The sequence below is a fragment of the Seriola dumerili genome, unplaced genomic scaffold (assembly GCF_002260705.1).
Source record: "Seriola dumerili isolate Sdu_G_001 unplaced genomic scaffold, Sdu_1.0 BDQW01000035.1, whole genome shotgun sequence".
Lineage (NCBI taxonomy): Eukaryota > Metazoa > Chordata > Actinopteri > Carangiformes > Carangidae > Seriola > Seriola dumerili.
The window spans coordinates 5021607-5040996 of record NW_019174290.1 but is presented as its reverse complement, the minus strand read 5'-3'; the positions used below and the strand labels follow the sequence as shown (position 1 = coordinate 5040996).

At 39.5% G+C, this 19390-nt stretch overlaps 1 protein-coding gene across 2 annotated transcripts; it reads left to right on the top strand.

The window, feature by feature from the left end:
• Positions 1-378: 378 nt before the first annotated feature.
• ednra (endothelin receptor type A) lies at positions 379-12224 on the top strand. 2 transcript variants are annotated; one of them, XM_022738104.1, is made up of 9 exons: positions 379-619; positions 1324-1425; positions 1658-2197; positions 4001-4128; positions 6302-6500; positions 8033-8185; positions 8370-8503; positions 8809-8917; positions 9492-12224. In XM_022738104.1, the coding sequence occupies exons 3-9, from the start codon at positions 1703-1705 to the stop codon at positions 9627-9629; spliced, it is 1356 nt and encodes a 451-aa protein (XP_022593825.1). In that variant the 5' UTR covers positions 379-619; positions 1324-1425; positions 1658-1702; the 3' UTR covers positions 9630-12224. The 2 variants fall into 2 exon arrangements, with proteins under 2 accessions (XP_022593825.1, XP_022593824.1); XM_022738103.1 differs by lacking the exon at positions 1324-1425.
• Positions 12225-19390: the final 7166 nt, after the last annotated feature.

Below are 19390 nucleotides of genomic sequence, written 5' to 3'. Positions count from 1 at the left end.
CGTGTGAGGAAACAGTTGCATGTAGTGTATACAAGACCTGATGTGAGTCAGAGAGGGGCTGAAAGAGGAGGTAGGAGGGCTTTAAAGAAAGGGGCAGATTGGAGGGGTGTTGGGCTCCCAGATGCCCCTGCCCCAGTGTGTGTGTGTGTGTGTGTGTGTGTGCGCACGCGCCACTGTGCCTTGGAGATGACTGTCAGCAGGCGGTGCCTCTGAGAGAGAGGAGAGAGGGGGGTGATGTTTCCAAAGGGGGCCCAGTCTGTTAGCAAAGGGAGGTGGAGATTTACTATCCCACCCAGTCAAAGTGTCTCACTGGTGCTCTGACACACACACACACACACACACACACACATGCAGAGATACACACAACCACACAAACACACACACACACACACACACAAGCACACACACTCAGACATACTGCAAACTCTCAACAGGAAACTCTGAACCATAATGCGAAGGCACCTCAGAGCAGACGGGTGCATTGCTCAAACCAAGTGGGATACGGTGCGGCTTTGATAGTGCGTTAATTACTCATGTGATGTGATACAGATGTCTGGGGGCTTCAGCCGAAAGTTTGCCTGACAGTTTCCAAGGGGGCCAGGCAGACATTTTAGAAGCGGTAGGTGAAAACCAAACGTATTTATTATTTATGGATAGATCAGTTTGCGTGCTGTCACAGATCCCAGCAGTGTCATGCTGATGCTAAACTGTGATGCTACTTGAAGGGCTGGCTGCTAAATAGTTCTTTGTGTACTTGGTGACAGCTGGGACTTTGAACAGGAAGAACTCTGGGCTATAAGAGTTGCCTGTACTGTGACATGATGAAAAGGGCTTCACTATCGATCTGACAGTTTGAAACTTTATCTGCTCTTTACCAGGAGTTTGGTGGAATGAGTTACTCTGATTTTGTCCAGAAAGTTTGCTGTTTTGCCTGTTAAGAAGCAGTAGAGGTGAAGGTATTTATAAATTCACAAGAGTAAACTTAGTAGAGAGCCAAAGGATTCACAAGGGAATCCGATTTATAAGTATGTATTTTGGTTTTCATCTGATTTTTATTTTAACTGTTACTCTTGCATTGCACACTTTACTGGAAATCAGCCCTGCAGCACCGCTTGCATGGTTTAAAAAACTCTTTGTTTTCTGACCACATGTTTAAACCTTTCTAAATTAGAAACAGAGGGAGAATGCAAAACTAAGGAAATCATACAGCTGCAAACCCACAGACGGGAGTCATTGCCAAAACGGCACAAGCGGAGATAAAGCCTTTCTGTTTAGCTGCAACATTATTGACACAAAGACATAACCAAGCGCTCCTTCTTCCAGGAACGACTGTGAGCAAAAGAGATGCCCAACACACTCCGCTGATGCCTCATCCTTACTGTCTGACTGTAACTAGTCCTGGCATCTCCCATCTGTGCCGCCTTGGTAAAACCTTTTTCAAGTCCTGAAGAAGTTGTAAACTTCCTTACAGCATTTGCGAGGGACAGTAATGCTGTCAAACTTTCTTGTAACCGACATATAATATTCCACTTTGGTTAGATTTAAGTTGAGACAAAATGAAGAGATAGCTGTTGAAGTTGCAGGATTTCTTCCTCTGTGTGTTGTCTGAAAAAAATAACCAAATCTTCCTCTTGTTTTTTTTCTCTTTTCTCACCAGTGATATATTGGGACAGTATTTCAATCAGGGAAATCAAAGCAGCGAATGTTTTCCATAATGGGCACCCCAGCTGCACATATGTTGGTGCTAATGGCCTGTATGGCAGCCAGAGGAATGTGCCAGATAAACAGAGCTGAAGCGGAGCAGGGCTCTCTCCCAGGCTTCCTCGTCCACTCCACCCTCCAGTCCACGGGCTTCTACAGCACCGTCAGTCCAAGCACGGGGCCCGGCTTCCACCTGGGGGCCCAAAGGGCTGATGCACAAGCTGTGAGATCTGGCTCTGCAAATGAAACTGTCATAAAGACACCAGTGCCACCTCCACTGTGCATGCAAACTACTTCTATCAAGGACTATTTTAAGTACATCAACACCACAATTTCCATCATAGTGTTTGCGGTCGGCCTGGTTGGCAACGCCACCCTGTTGAGGATTATATACAGGAATAAGTGCATGAGGAACGGGCCCAATGCCCTGATTGCCAGCCTGGCACTGGGTGACCTCATCTACATTTTCATTGATATACCCATCACTATGTACAAGGTACAGTTTTCACTCAGTTTGTGCATGTTTAATTGAAGTCATAACCATAGTTTCACAGACATGCTGCTGGGTGACTGGTCTCTGTGTTGATATGATGAAATGCAGCAACAATGGAAGTGATGCTCAGAGTTAAAGTGGAATATTACAGACGGGAATAGGGGGGTGAGGGGGTGTGGGGGGGGCGTAAGTGAATGTGTAAATAAATGGGAAAGTGCAATCAGTCACACGCAGTTATCTTCCTCGTGTGGGCAGATGAGTGATGAGAGGAACAGGGATATGGCTGGTTTAAATAAACAGAGGAATCAGGCTGTGGTCACACATGCCAGTGGCCTTGTGCTGACCTGGGACATCAGTCACTGAACCTTATCTAAAATACTCAGTGCTACTTGAGTGATAAATCGCATGAGTTTTTGACTCAATTGTTCATTAAAGTCAAATCCATTTTTCAACCAAGAAAATGAAAGGTATATGCACACATACAGTACACGATGGAATAGGTTGAATTGTTCTTAATCAGTATGTACAAAATAGTTTAATTGTTTATGAATACCTTGAACAGAACTAGAAGACTTTTGTCTAATGATGTACAGCTGTAGTCTAACGAATACCAGTGTATTTAGACCTGTCAGTCAATTTGCGTGATAGCTGATTTCATTTTTGTGTTTTGATTTTTGGTGACAGGGAGACTCTTTCGTTGACTTCGGATTGTGCCTTTTAAAACATGCTGATATGTTTAATGATGATACATTATTCTTAATGTTCCTGCCCTGGGTTGATTTATACCAGTAAACAGTGTCATGCTTTGTATAATAATCAACAGCTAAATGAAGTGATCAGTCAACCTGATCTTATGAGTGCATTGTTGGACGTATTTTCACAACAGAAAAATTAGGAAGCCACCTGGTTAAAATTAACTTGGGACTTTGAGGGCACAGTGCCTTTGTAGTTTGTGCAACACATGTGCAAAGAGGAAACGAAAAATCTTACTGGGAGAACAGTTTATGCACAAACAAGGAAAGAGCCACGTCTACAGTGAGGAAACCATACTGATGACCCCCATTCATTTCCGCAGGGCTACCACTGTGTTTCCAAAAATAATCAGCTACTTATACTTTAAAAACAATGACGTGGGCTCCTCTTCTGAGATCCTGGGAAACTTAAACTGCACAAGTAAACATAAGGGGGCCAGGAAGCACCTTGAAGTTCTTCCTTTTGGTTCTGTGTAGAGAAATGCGTTCGAAGCAGGTTGTGTCCATTGATGGAAAATTGCCAAGACCACCACGATGGCAAAACAAAGAACTCCACTGACCTTGACGCATTATACCAAAGGAAGTAATGTCATAAGAGGCTGTGGAAGCGGCTCTCAGATACATTGTGACTTATTATTAAAGTTTAGTTGCAGGTTTTTGAGAGGTCCTATGTTCACAGGAAATGTGTGCAAAAGCTGTTAAAAGTTTTATGGGCTGATGAATTCCCATCTGGTCCGTGTCTAAACTCTCTGTGAGATTAAGATGACGTTGAGAGGTCTTTGATGTGCTTTGAACTTCAGTAACATTGCCTTACATAGATCTTAATGATGGTGGACGTAAATTCAGTAACAAAAGTGAGACTAATAGTCGGCTCCCTAAAGACCTGTAGAGACTTATTACCTAATTCGAACCATTTATTTTCTAATGATGCATCGAGTAAGTGAAAATGCATATTAATGTGCATGATGTGATCAAGTTTAGATAAGAGATGTTGTTTTGTAATCCCTTTGAGATTTGTGTTGATGTGAAAATCATGACTTTTTTTTCCCACCAGCTCCTCCTGTCCCGCTGGCCTTTTGATGACAGTGTTTTTGGCCTGTGTCTGTGCAAGCTGGTGCCCTTCCTGCAGAAAGCCTCTGTGGGCATCACTGTTCTCAACCTGTGCGCCCTCAGCGTGGACAGGTCAGTGCCGTCACGCTCCACCCTGCTTTATGAAGTCACATCAACAGCTTCAACAAATGAAGCTGGGGTTTGGTGGATTCTGTGTATTCTAAAAAAAAAAAAAAAAAAACAATATCCTAATGGGTTTTGCACATGTTTATTAAATCTGTATTCTAAAGTAGGTTTTAGGGAATTGATTCCTTCTCCATAACTTCCTGGACATTAAAACAAAGTTTCTCAAAAGCCAGCATGCTTGTGCAGGAGCATTGTGTCATAGTAGAGACAGCAGATATGATCACAGTAAAACGGACAAATCATTGAAAAGAAAATTAAACAAATGGGATTTGGCCAGCTAGCCTTGCCAGGTCATCCGATTTTTTTTACTTGGCACAGGAGAGCTTTACGTTTGGATCAATTCGTCATATGTTTTTCTAATTTTGGTTATCATGAACCATTTAGATTTGATTCCAGTGTAAGGATGGGAAGAGTGAGCTAATCACTTTCGGGAAACTCCTAAAGTCTTTACCAATTGTTCATGTTCACCGTAGAGTTATTTATCTTTTTGCTCATGTTTTTTTCTTTTGCCTCAATGTTCAAATATTGTGCAATTTAAAAAACATTTTTTTTTTACTTCTTTAATGCATTGGGGCACTGGACACTCTATATACTGTATGATGTAAATATTAAAAACTCTATCTTGATGGCAAGTATAGTAGCAAGTTATTTTGTTAATAGTACCTTAATAGAAATTCCCTAATGAATAAATGATGATCACGAAGTGCTGAAACTCAATGCCATCTCACTCTATGCACTAGACACAACTTTAGAGATAAGCGGTTCCCCTGTATGCTCTGAATAGGCTTCAAGGTTCAACTAGGCAAACATATTTAATGACCTCTTTTATGGGAAAAAAGGAAGACTGCGGTGCTGTACAGCTGTGTTCAAGAGCAGATGCTCTCCATTTGTTTCCAGGAAATGTGTAGCATATCTTTGTGCCTATCATGAAAGTACTTGAGTCTCTTTTGTATCTTTTCAATGTTGGAGGAAGAGAAAAAGGTGGATACATTACCACTTAGTAAAATATAAATGCCGCCATGTTGTTCAACAGAGAAATTCAAATGTGTCATGAAAAATATATTGTTTTTGCCATAAAATCTTGATGCAGGATTTTACTAAAACATTTCGACAAGTGGTTTCCATTAATGAAACAAACAAGCAAACAAGTTCAGTGCGTGGGAAACACAAGCCAACAGACAGACCTCTCTGCCAACATGGGCCAGTCTGTTTGGAGGCTTCACAAAAATATAAATATTAGATATTTAAAATAAACAATTGATCATCTCTCTTCATTAATTCTTAACATTTTGATATTCTTTGCTGACTGAGCAGTTTGTTGTGTTTGGTGTGCTGCCATGCATACACAAAGTGTTGTTAGCTTTGTCAGTCAAGAGAGACAAAGAAAATGACTGATCTCTATTCCATGTTGGAGAAATGACTGAAAGCAACTGAACTGCTGGAGACCTTTTAATTAATAAATGGACATTTATTTAATCATGTCACATTCATATCATGGTGATGATTTGGTGCATTTTCATTTAAATGCTCTTATTTTTATCCCAGGAGTGTCAAGGTTTGCGAGGTAAGTTGGGCCCAAATGCAGCCAACACATGGGAGACGGTGCAGGCAGGTTTATTTAACAAAGAACAGACATGAACAGACGTGAACAAACCCTGAACTAAACAGAAGAACAAACAGAGACAAAGGGGACCACAAATACTATATAGACACAGGAGGCAAGGTGACTGCACACAGGTGAAACACATTAGGGCGGGGCAGACAATCACTACACAGAAACAAGACCAAGACAGGAAGCCAAAAACACTGAGACACACAAGGAACCAAATTACAAAATAAACCAGGAAGTGCACGGGGAAACAGAGCACAAGACAGGGAAGACTAAACTAGACACTAGAAAACACACCAAAAACACAGAAAACTAAATCAAGAAAGTCCAAAAAACCAAAACCCTGGAGCCTCCAGGCTGAGACCATGACAAGGAGTGTATAATAATGTTTCCTGTATTATCCCCTAATCATATTCATCTTATCCAATCAATTTAATATGTTTAACCTTTTTTCTGTGCGTTCACAAAGCCACACACTGGATGTTCATTTTGTATCCTCCTGTGTCACAGGTACAGGGCTGTGGCATCCTGGAGCAGGGTGCAGGGAGTGGGCATTCCTCTCTCCACAGTCATTGAGATTGTGTCTATTTGGGTGCTGTCACTCATCCTGGCAATACCGGAGGCTATTGGCTTCGACATGGTCAGCTTCAACTACAGGAACGAAACCTTCCGCACATGCATGCTTAACCCCAAATCGGACTTCATGATGGTACGCTGTCTTCTTATCTGTTTTCTTATCTTTTTTTTTTCTTGGATAAGCAAAGTGCTTTTTTCGCTCCATTGTTTTGCCTATATTCAGGCCACAATGTGCTGTGTAGTACACTGTGTTAAGGTACAGATACAGAAGAGTTGTTGAATCTTGTGATAAAGAGACAAAATATTTCTGTGGTAATAGAGATAGGAGATAGGAAGCCCACCTGGCCTGCATGAGAACTACTTACAGTCAAAGTGCAAGTTCAGCTTCATATTTCCATCATCTTAAAAGCATGTGTTGTTTGTTCAGGCTTAGGGAGTGTTTTTAATGGCCAGCTGGCACGCTGATGTGCTATTTTGGTTATAGGAGCATATATTTTTAGGGCATTTATATGACAGTAAAATCAATCACCTGCAATATTTCCTGTTTGGGCGATAAATAATTAAAAACATGAGAAAATCAGAATACAACAACACAGTGATGCTTGAGGATGTGCCTCTCCACCCACATTCGCCTTTCAAACCAGGGGATGGAGGATTTTGAGCAGAGTATCCCTTTAAAAAATAAACTTGGTCTACTTACTCTCTCATAGTGACTATGGCCTTTTTAACATCCTTGGAGCACATAATTGAGAGCAGGCCAAGTGCAATTACTGAGGCTTGAAATCTGAGGCCTCAAGCTGAGCCACATGTGCCTATCTATTCCATATGCACTAAATGGAAGTACTCTGTCTTAAATATCAGCAATACAATGCTGAGGTCTTAGAAACACACGCCTCTCAACACTATTATTCAGCTGCAGTGAAATGGCACATTTTTCTTTAACTTGATTTTCTTACCAAACTTTGTGTTGTTTGGCACATGAGGCCAAAGTTTGGAGTCAGTTAAATTTTTTGTTTTTGCTTTTCGTGTAAGTTGTATAATAAGGTTCAGGCTGTTTGTGTGATTTTGAAATAGTTTTTTTTTTTTCAAGAGCATACTTACCATATTTTTCAGAACCACAGAAAGCCAGATGGTCTCATTATACACAGAGCAATTAAAACAGTTTGTTTTCAGACTCACAACAGGACACACATGACGCGCTCATGTGGACTTTAATAACACTGGAGTACAAGGGTAGGCTGGTAGTGGTTTAGGTCCGGGTCAGGTTCAATTACAAAAGTATAGATTCTAGGATAATATTTTATTTACTTCTACATTTCAATATCACATTATGATGTCTTATTAGGATCTTAAAGCCCCACATCATCAACAGCTGCCAAATTTTAAAGAGAGATCTTCCCTCCATGGATAGATGGAGGCACAAGAGGAGCCATTGGTTGGGAAACTGGCAATTACAGAAAATGAACAGAAAGCTGTTTTAGGTCAGAGGAAGTCTTAAAGTCTGAACCAGGGCCAGGCAGGTGGCGGAAAAGGAAGTGGATATGGCATCACAGAGGGTGTGTGTGCAGGTGGAAAATTGTGGCCTCTTCTTTTTACAGAACTACCAAGTCACACAGTAATTTATGCATGTATTTCTTATTGCATCACATTTGCTTGTCTCTGTAGTTTTACAAGGATGCAAAAGACTGGTGGCTGTTTGGCTTCTACTTTTGTGTACCACTGGCCTGCACTTGTATCTTCTACACTCTGATGACCAGCGAGATGCTGAACCACAGGAACGGCAGCCTTCGGATAGCTCTCAGCGAGCACCTCAAACAGGTTGGACAATACCACTAACTTCTACTTCTACATTGAGTCAAGTGTTTATTCCCCTCAAGGAACAGAAACATTTATAAAGTGTGTGACGTGTAAAATGAATACGCTAGTCAGCAGTGTTTATTCAATAATCTTCCATTACACTAACTTCATTATCTTTGCTCTAATCCTTTGTTTCTCTTTGCAGAGGAGGGAGGTAGCCAAAGCCGTCTTCTGCCTTGTCCTCATCTTTGCCCTCTGCTGGTTCCCACTGCACCTCAGCAGGATCCTTAAGAAGATGGTTTACTACCAGAATGATAAGATGCGCTGTGAGCTGCTCAGGTGATTTACTGGTGGAACAAACCTCTTACACAAAAGATACTTATAGGTCAATAATCAACACAGTATGCAAATGTACAAGACATGACACTGCTGTGCTGTGATTTTAATGTGTTTGTTATGAGTTCGTGATCTTGTCTGTTTAAAAAAAAAGATGGTACTATTCTTCGGTTCCCAGAAACCCCACTAAATAGATTTTTATAAAAATGTATGCAGGTTAATGAAAATAAGGTTGTATTTCTTAACTTCGAAAAAGTTGAAAGAAACCAGGCTGATTGTTGATAATCTGCTTTTCTTTTATTTTCTAGTTTCCTGTTGGTCCTGGATTACCTCGGTATCAACCTTGCAACAATCAACTCCTGCATAAACCCCATTATCCTCTACTTTGTCAGCAAGAAGTTCAAAAACTGCTTCAAGGTAGTGTACTTCCCTAGAAGAGACAGATATGAATGCATGTAACACACTCACATGATAAGCCTTCTCATTTAGTCTGGCCAGTAAAACAAACAGTGAACTCAGGTCTTTGTCCATGACTCAGAGTCTGTGATGACATTCCATGAGCAACATGTAAAAGCAGCCCGCTGATTTATGTATTCACTTTGTTGGCAGAGGTCACAATCGCAAATATCTGTCAAAGGGACCTGGGCTGGAGATAAACCATGTCTCAAGTTTGCATGTCAAAGTAGTTGTGGGAGGGAGGTGGGGGAGCAAAACAGAGGATAACTGCACACATGGAAATATCTTTTGGTGAAAAATTGCTATGCTGACATGTTGGGACATTTGTCAGTTTTGAAGGTGTCTCTGGGTGGATTTGCATCTTTCTGATTTCAGTCTTTGCTCCAGCTTCATATTCAATAGACAGATATTGTGAGCTGTATCCGTCTTCTCATCTAACCCTTGAGTAGAAAGTTTCATAAGTGTATGTCCCAAAATGTTGAACCTTGAACCTTTCCTTTAAATTTTTCCCTTTTTTTTCCCTCTGCTCTTCAAGTCATGTTTGTGCTGCTGGTGCTACTCTGACAACCAACTGAGCAGCATCGGACCCATGAATGGTACCAGTATCCAATGTAAAAGCCCCGAGCCCAACAACCCGTACGCTGACCGCAGCATCAGGAAAGACAGCAACTGACCGCACACCTGAGGACTATTTTCAAGCTTTTTAATATCCCGAGCAAGCTTCTGAAATGCAACCAATGCACACTTTAACGTATATGCAGTAGGCTACATCAAAAAGTACTTGTTTAGACAACAAATACACATCCTCTGGACCACTGAAGCAATGTATGAGCCTTGCACGGATGCATCAGGAACTGGAGCTAAAAGGAACAAACAATGGATTTGATGCACGGTGCTCTGAAGTTCCCTGGGCCTCTCAGCAGGCCTCACTTCCTAGGACAAACTCCTTGTATTCCCACACCCTTGGACAGTGACGCTGTAGCGTGAGAGGAGACGGGGGAGAGCAGGATGAGCAGGGGAAAAACTTTAACAGGATGGAGCTGAGCAGTAACTATCATTTTTAATGATTATGTTACTTTTTGGATGGATGGAGCCACAAAAAACATAGAACTTTGACACAGGAGACTGCTGTTTGTTTCCCATCTGAAACCAATCAGTGAGCATTGTTTCTTTTATCCAGGATCATCCTACATTAACCACATGTTTATTATTGTAACCATAACGATAAATGTCATTTGGCTCTAAGTCAAACCGTGATATTTTCCTATAACCAAACAGTTTTTGTGCCTAAACCTAAGCAAACCATGACCGTTCCATAAACTTGACTGCATGTTTATTATTATGAGCATGATGGCAAAGGTCCACTTGGCTTGAGATTCTCATATGATGCTGTATCAGAGGGACAACAGACCTGTATGGTTGTTCAGGTTGGACGACTTGTTGTAATCTCATCCAGTGTCAGAATATGCCAAAATACACGGGCATAAAATCAAATACAGGATTGTAGGTTTTAGAGCACATAAGTTACAACTCTGTATTTTTATAGCACATGTCAAGCAAATGATAAATATGAAGTAATGCATTATGACAGGTCTGATCCACCATTTGCCAAAAATGGACAGGAATTAGCTTTTTTTCCTACTACACTGTGAATTTTACTTTACATAATCAACAGTAGTTATGCATGTATAACCCATGGAATATATATGTATAGTGTCCACTTTTATAAAGTGTTATATTGTAGTAATAATAAGCATGTTACTCAGACTACATTACCTGTGTAATGACAGAAGCAGAGGAGTTTTTTTGGGAGTCAGGAACACTCCAAATGTTGAAGGAATAGTTTTGTATTTTGGGAAATATGATAATTTGCTTTCTTGCCAAGAGTAAGATGATAAGATACCACTCTCATGTCTGTTTATTAAATGTAAAGTCAGGTAGCTTAGCTTAGCATAAAAACTGATAACAGAGGGAAACTGGTAGTTGGGCTGTGTCCAAAGGTAACAAAATTTGCTTCCTAATTAACACATTGTATCTCGTTTATTTAATCCATACTAAAACAGTAAAGTGTAAAAACTTTTTTTCAGCAATGAGTTTTGAAATTCAGCAATTACATTACAGTTATCAATCTTAGTAATGCTTTGTTAGCCTACTGTGACATTTTGGAGGTCAGTTTGTTTGCTGTCTGAGTTTTATGGATGAAGATGAGCTTGGTCTCCCTTCAGTGGTCTAGCACGTGCTAGCTCGGACACTAGCACGCATATGGAGGGGAAATGCAACTCCCAGTAACTTTAAAGTTGTATAATTTAGGTGTTGTGTCCTAATTAGCTGGCCTGCAAACGTTAGCCACTGGGAAACCTACATTCAGGAATCATCTGGTTTTGTTCAAAGTTGAAATGTGTGTGAACCCTGCAACGTCACTCACAATTGATGGGAAATAAATACCAACAAAACGTAGGCTGCGTGCTTGTTGAATCACAATGACGCATTTTCTATATCTACAAATACAATCCAGAATATGAGACATGAGGCTGTAAAGACACTTTTGACAAAACTAATTAGCTGAGAAATGAAAGTAGAGAATGTACCTAATTACTTTTGCATATATGAATCAGTAAAGTAACGTAAATTATGTTTCCAAATAATATGTAATGAGTAATTCATTACATTTTAAGTAACTTGCCTATCACTATTTATGGGGGCTTATGTACTGGACTAATTCTTGGCTGGGCGCAGTGACTTCCTTGGTGAGCTAAAGCTAAGCTAAGCTAAGCTAACCAGCTGCCAGCTGTAGTTTTATATCTAACTTACAGAAATGAGAGTGATATAAATCTTGGCAAGAAAGTAAGTACAGGTATTTCCCAAAATTATTTTAAGAATTATTTTTATGTGGAAATCATATTCAGCCACCAAACAGCTGTACTGCCTTATACTGTTTGATATGTGAATACATGTAAACCTGTGTGCGTTTAAATGTGTGTTAGCATATGTGTCTTTGAATGTGTTCTAGCGTGTGTGTGTGTGTGTGTGTGTGTGTGTGTGTGCTGTGTATAATTACTTGCACTTCTTTAGTTGGGGTGTCTTTGCACACTTGTGTACAGAAGAATAAGTGATATCTGTACAGAATTATTTTACCACTATTCATCAAACGTATATACTGTTTATATAATCTGTAGAAAATGGAATTCATATGTGTTTGTTATTGATTTAACATGTTAACATCATGCTAGTGCTGCTGCTTATACCAATAAATCAATTTCCATCTCCAGTGTAAGGAACAAAGAGGTTTATTTCACCATCATACTAATATTGGGTTCTCCGGAGAGTCGAGGGGCCTCCTCTGTTTTTCATTTGCGTCTGTGAGAAAGAGGCGTCTGGGAGTGATTTGAAGCTCACTGTGACCTGCTTGGCAACTGAGCCCTCAGGGTTGCTAATGTCAGCGGAGAGGATGTGAACAGCTTGGACGGGTGGAATTTGATACATCTAAGTCACTTCTCATCTGTGATGCCAAAAGAGGATGGAGGAAAAAGTTTGACCATTACTTATCTGTGTTATATTCATTACTTTAACTTTGATGTGGCAGGACTGTGTTTGTTTTGCTTATATACAATGTCATAATGGTCATAAATAGCAACAAATTACTGAAAATGGAATAATATTGATGCAAGTGGCAATGCAACACAAAAACATTTCAACTACTGTTTCTTTAATGAACAAACTTTTTTACACTATCTCAAAAAGAGACAATTGCCTAGGCCATGTCATCACATAAACAACGTTGAAAAACACCCAAGACCAACAGAACATTGTAGCAGCCATGGCTTTATCGGACTTCAGCCTGTTATTGGTTTCGGCTGGTTGGTGATAAATCTCAGCCAGGTCATAAACCTCATGAAACTGTTCCATATTCTTCAGATGAAATCATATCACAATCAGGCTCCAGTACACTTGAAGATACTCTGAACTGCTCAAAACACTGGTTGCTAAGATATGAGAATGAAAACGAAACAGCAAAAAATAAATATGTTTAGACGAAACATATTGGAACACATTCATGCTTTTCTGGGAAGTGAGATGAAGAAATCAGAGTGTGCAAGAGGAAGTGAAGGAGAGTGAAATTATGTTTTTTTTTTTTTGGTGGAATTTGGTGGGAACCTTGTTTCTTGCCAGCAGTAAATTGAATAAAGCTCAAAAACAAATAAGAGAGGATCTCATGGGTCCAAAGTGCTTCTCTTTGTAGAGCTTACTCAGATTTGGTTGTTCATACACTAAATATGTTGAGGACCAAGTGTCTGTGAAGGCTGCCTGACAAGATATAAGATCCTGAAAAAGCTTAATTCCAGCTTGCAAGTAAACAATATAATATTTTTCCGTATGTTTTTTCTTTTTAAACTTTGTCATCTTATTCTTTGTTTTGTTTTTAATGCCGTACAGATATATAGCGTGCAAGTATAATGCTTCTGTTCACGTTATTGGTAGGGCATTGTCTACTTGTGCTAAGTGCAAATGTAAGTTGACGTTTGTGAGCTCGTCCTTCATTGACCGATGCTGCCCTAAACGAGTATTATTGTCGCACTGAATGAAGACGTGGAATCAGTTTGTTCCACTATCCAAATTGTAAAATAAAAACTGAACAAGGAAGTCGAGAGCCGGAAACAGATACAGCTCGTCTTCAAATTAAAGGTTACGCGTTTTGAACAAGCGTGCTGACAGCAGCGGTCAATTTGAGAAGAGCTAAGCTAGATAAATGAACAAACTGTCTAAAAGATGAACGCTATTCATAACAGTTATCGGTGTTTAACCGAATTTTTAATGAACACTGTGATTATTATAGAGTATTGCAATTCATGTATGTAGCTATTCATCAATTTATTAATTTGATTAAGGTTACTTAATGTTACTTTGCTGTGCTAGTGCTACAGTGGTAAGGTAATTTACACAATAAATAAGTAAATAAAATCAATAAGGCAATGCACATGTTCGGGCTGGACATGAATGCAGATTATCCTTGATATGATACATTATGTAATTCACTGACACAACCTGATATCCTAACAATGTTTCATTACATGTTAAGTAGTAACCCTTGCACATATGATCAAAATAAAAGCTCAGAAAATATCTATGGAGAATAGAAATGGCTTAGGTTGCTTAGCTGGCAAGTCATGTTTTACAGCAAGGCTAAAAGGATGTATAAACTTATCATACACAATAAAACTGTATCCTAGAGGTATAAATGCTAAACTGATGTAAGTGTACAGACTAGTTTCCATGGCACATAGAACAAGGCATCTGAGAAAGAGCAAAAGAGATTACATAATACTATTTAAACCTATACCATGAGTGACGCTATATGCAGTTTTAAGCACTGATAGGAATTTATCGAGAATGTCTGTATTGTACCAGTTTCAGACTGAATTGTTGGTATGTTTGTTTTAATACTTGGAACTGTACTTGTCAACCTATCATGACCACCCCTTCGGAAATACATTGATATTTTAACGTGACACTGTAATGATGTCACACATCTTTCAGGGCAGGTATTGATCTAAAATAAACTTAATCACAAGTTTATTAATTCCATGATATTAAATTTAGTCTCAACTGTGCATCCCGACAACTTGTTTGCTATCTGCCTCTTTTAATCCCTTACCCATGCAGGGAGTAATTAACATATTCTTCTGGACTGTTAGTGACCTTTTAATGGCTTTAGTCTAATGTGCTTTAGTATGCTAGTAGATATTTCATTCAATTTTACTAACGTCAATCTAATGTTCTTAAGAAAATACACTATATGAAGCAAGATACAATATGAAGATAAACATTTGTATTTCAAAAGTTGCATATATCTTTTTTTTAGCGATGCCTGTTTCTACCATTTGAGATTGCAGAGATGAGTGGAATAAAATTGTGAATCCATTTTCTACTTGGAAAACCATACCATTCTCAATGCTTCACACTATTCCAGACACCAAGAAGGTTTCGAGGAAGCACTGCTCAGATCTTAGAATACATTTCCAAGAGACAACATAACACTGGGTTCTGTCAGAAGAATAGAGATGTGCTCTTTGGGAACAAACATTAAAACTGACTGTCAGTTATTCCCATTAGTGGATAAAAGCCATTCTGGCATATACTTGCTGAGATAAACACTCCATCCCTACACAAAACTTCCAAATAACTAAATTTGTGTTTATTATCTCTAATCTTTAGTCACGTAGCCATAACTTCAACCTGCGAGACATAACTCTTGGAGCTGTACCGGACAGAGGTACATGCTGCTTTTGGCCTTTTGTCCAGGCAATGTCTTACATTACTTATAGTGGATGTGCACCTTTCAAAACAACAGGTATTTGTTTAATGTTCGCATCACAAGTAAAGTAATGTCTCGAAAGGAAAATGGCAAGGCTGTAATTGGGGTCCTGCCCAATCATGTATGGTAGAGTCTGTTGGTGACATCAGCCTTAATGAAAGCTAGGTGATCACGTATGAGAAAATCTGCCTCTGTTGTTCTTTGGGTTTGGTTTAGGGTCCTTTCTCTCATTCCTGGGCTTCTTCGGGAGTCTGGCCTTCTAAATCCCTTTCAATCCGCCTCACCCAGGTCCCGCCTCAAAAAAGGGCCGGTGCTGAAGCTAAAGCCCGGCAGGAGCTTGACAAAGAGTGTTGCTAGTTGAGGGTTCTCCCACAGGCCCTGGTATGACAGCATTGGGTGCATACGTGGGTTGGATGCACCATTGCGGTGATAGCATCTCTGGGGTAGCTCGAGATGGAGCAACAACCAGATCGCTCACCATCATTCTGCGCCTCGTGCGCAAACGTGAGAGACTTCTTGGTACTGACACCCATTACTGTTCATTCTCTGACCCATGGTCCACTGTTTAAATAGCCGACAATAGACGCTCGCACTTACGAGGATATTTACTCAGTTGTTGAATAATTATGTCCAGCCAGAGATATGTGACTTTACAAATGATTAAGAATTACATCAGAAATAGCTTCAAGGAGGGCATCGTTATGCAATCATTGCGTGTACTTGTTCGAGTAAATGTCTCGCACTGAGACATCAAGAGATAGTCGCGCACATTTGCCAAATCGGAGAGGAGTTCAAAGCGGGAGTATCCTACCTACAGCATCCCTGGATAGTAGGAGAGCTTTGTAGTGCAATGACGACGACCTGAAGACTGATGGGCAAATGGCTGCCCTAGAGGACATCTACCACCATATGCTAGATACCTGAATGAAATCCTGACAAGAAAACAAGGACATTCGGTAGTGGTTGTAGTTAGGCAGTAAAACGCAATTGTCACATACTTGTAACATGTCAAACAATTATGAGTTCACTTATATCATTTCCTTACATAAACTCAGAAAATTATTATCAACTATCTTTTTCACAAAATAGAAGCTATCAGACGTTCAGCCTATAGAAATCCAGTAGCAACGGCCTACCACAACGTTGCCAGTCTATCACATCGTAAGCGGCATTTCTCATGAAGATTATATGCTAGTATGCCGCGCACTTTCACCAAGTAGAGCAGATGAACGACAACACCGACTTTGCCTTGAGATAGAGGTGGTACATTGCTAAGAAAGAGTAGCTAACTTTAACAGCCTGAACATCAATCTCGGTCCTCAGAATGTAAAGCATATGTCACCAACATGTATGTACACTCATAACACAAAATGTGATATATAAACATAAATCTACAATTTTCTTTTTAGATATCAGGATTAAATGAAGGGACAGTCCGCCTTGTCATTATGTTTGACACACATTGTCTCTGAGATATATACGGAAGTATAAGAGACGAACACTATATATATTTTGACACTAAAGTGAATTAATGCCACATCACTGGTTTGATTGGACTCAGCTCCTCTCTCAAGGGCCCTTGGTAAGGAACAGCACCAGGGCTAGTACACTCGGCAAAACTAGATCAAGAGAACACAACAAAGAGTAATCTTGTTTAAAATAGGCTGGCGTGTATTTGAACATCTCTTTGACAAACGGTCCTTAATTGAGACCGCATTTTAAAAAAAAACAAAAACAGTGGCATCGGTTCCGGCTGTGACTGTTAAAGAGATGACCAGGTACGTCCATGGCATTTGTTGAGATACTGAAATTTCCCTTCATCATATATAACTCCAACACAGCTGACAGATCCTAGGAAGAAAGAAACAGCACACAACAGCACAAATTAATAGCAGAATACGTAGAACAAAAGATTGTCTATCTAATGTGATTAAGAATAAAAATCAAGTGCATGAATACATCAAAAGCTTACTTACAAAGGCAATCTGTTGTGGAGGTCTTACAATGTGTACGCCAACACTCTCGAGAGTTTAGTTAGTCACTGCGCAGTGGAGATGTATGTATTGATTAGAAAGAATTTGTGCTTTAAGCATGCATCTAATTTCTGTCAGTGGAATAACTATTGAATTTAAGAACCAAAACAAAACTAAAAACACCCTGGCCTTCATGAAGGAAACATAGGTTGAGGTAGGATCTTTGAGAATAGACTGTAATGACAGAGCATATTTAACGACGGAATCGTTTTTTGCAACTATTCAGTTCAGTCATGGTCCCTAATGACATCCACACAGGAAAGCCAACAATACTGTCAAGGGTTAAAAATTTAAGCATTGTGTGTATACTATTTAAATACAAATTTAAATAAATGAGACTAATGCTGCCAACCTTTAGGTAATGTTCAATATTTGTTCTCCTTCAGTTTTTGAAGGCAGAAGGACAAAATTAACAATACACACATGGGCATGGTTAACCAGTTTACTGATGTTGCCTGACTGAGGCTAATTTGAAGCTGGTGACTGTCATTAGCTTTGTTTGCTTTTGGGGAAAACACTTCCATCTCAACAGTTTTCATGTGCCTTGAGACAAAGTCAACAAGACTACATGTACATGAAATGAACGATCGCCTTTTATCTCTGGTCACTTTCATTGTTTCTTTTCCTTTAAACTGTAAACACTAATCAATGATTTCAGCAGTAATATCAAAAGGTGTGTATTATGCTCGTTACAAAAAGACCATATAGATAAAATTGAGAGAAATAATCGAAAAAGTCAGTTTTAGATCTAGTTAGTCATATCGACTATGGCCAGACAGAAGCATTTTCAAGCTATTGGTAACTGTATGTGCTTGCTGGCCACCAATAAACGGTCCAGCCCCTGTTAGAATAGCTCATGACAAGAAATATTGGGGAAACATCCAGTTTTGGTATACTAAAGGAGCCCCAACTTGGATTGTATGTATAGCATACTCGTCTGTCAAAAATTGTGGCTATGTATATAAGAAAGAACTTACTGCTCTCGCCATTAGGCTCAATGGGTTGGGTCAGCGAGCAGAGAGGTGGGCAGGTGGTTTTCTGCAATGCTCCTGAACTCACCACGCATTCATCACTACACAGGGCTGGGTACTGTATTTCCAGGTAGTTAAGCAAAAGAAGGTCATTGGAAGTATGTTATGATGAACGTAGGTCGCTCTGTAGCTACTCTCACATGCTAACTGTCCACAGCCCCGTAAATTGGCTATTTCATGGGGTATTTCAGGTGCACATCCTACTAAAAAAAAAATCAAAATAGATAGAGGGGTGAGAAGTGGAAATTTAGAATTGGTCAAATAGCATAATGCATAAAAAGTAAGCGTTGCTGCCATTTGAGGTAATGGTCTCAAAGGGAATGGTGACATTGCAAAAAAAATCACTCCTAGCAAAAGTGTAATCTCGTATGATCACTCATGGTGACCATAATAGCTTGAGTCTTAATCTGAATATATAATACACAACTTACACTATCCAAGCTGTAGATTTGGGACCATCCATAATATCCTAAAACAATAAAAACACAAGCATTTAAAAAACAGTTCATTTAGTTTACCAGACTATTGCTCATGAATTGACATGCTTTTTGACACCTTTACCTGATTATAAGCGTTTCTGAAGCTCTGGCTGAGTGGTAGTGAACCAGATGCTGGAGAATGCCCCATAATGATATGTGTATGGTCATGAAAAACAAATATCCCAGCAATGAACACATGCCGTATTATGCGTGCCAACCTGTCATTAAGTGGAAAAGAGACAGTCAACCTAACGTAACATATTGTGAGACTTAGATCTGCATTAAAATCTGGAAAATCCAGCTCTAAAAATAGCAATGCAACTTTGTAAAATTACTTTACTTCAAAAATAACAGTAAAAAGTGTTATTTCACTCTGAATTGTAAGGATTATTAGTATAAATGAGTATGAAATTACTGTAATGTTACTTCAAGTTAAAAGAAAAGTACCTCAAAACTGTATTTTAAGTACAGTATTTAGTACCACATGTACTACTACATTATACCTGTGTTAAACCTACACGGCTTCCAGAAACTAAATTAAAAGCAACATGTCAATCACATCAATCGACTGCTGGAAC

Coding starts and splice junctions, on each gene's coding strand:
- ednra (XM_022738103.1), top strand. CDS start 1,703: ATGTTTTCCATAATGGGCACCCCAGCTGCACATATGTTGGTGCTAATG. Junction 4,129..6,301: donor TGCGCCCTCAGCGTGGACAG/GTCAGTGCCGTC, acceptor CCTGTGTCACAG/GTACAGGGCTGTGGCATCCT. Junction 8,186..8,369: donor TCAGCGAGCACCTCAAACAG/GTTGGACAATAC, acceptor TTCTCTTTGCAG/AGGAGGGAGGTAGCCAAAGC.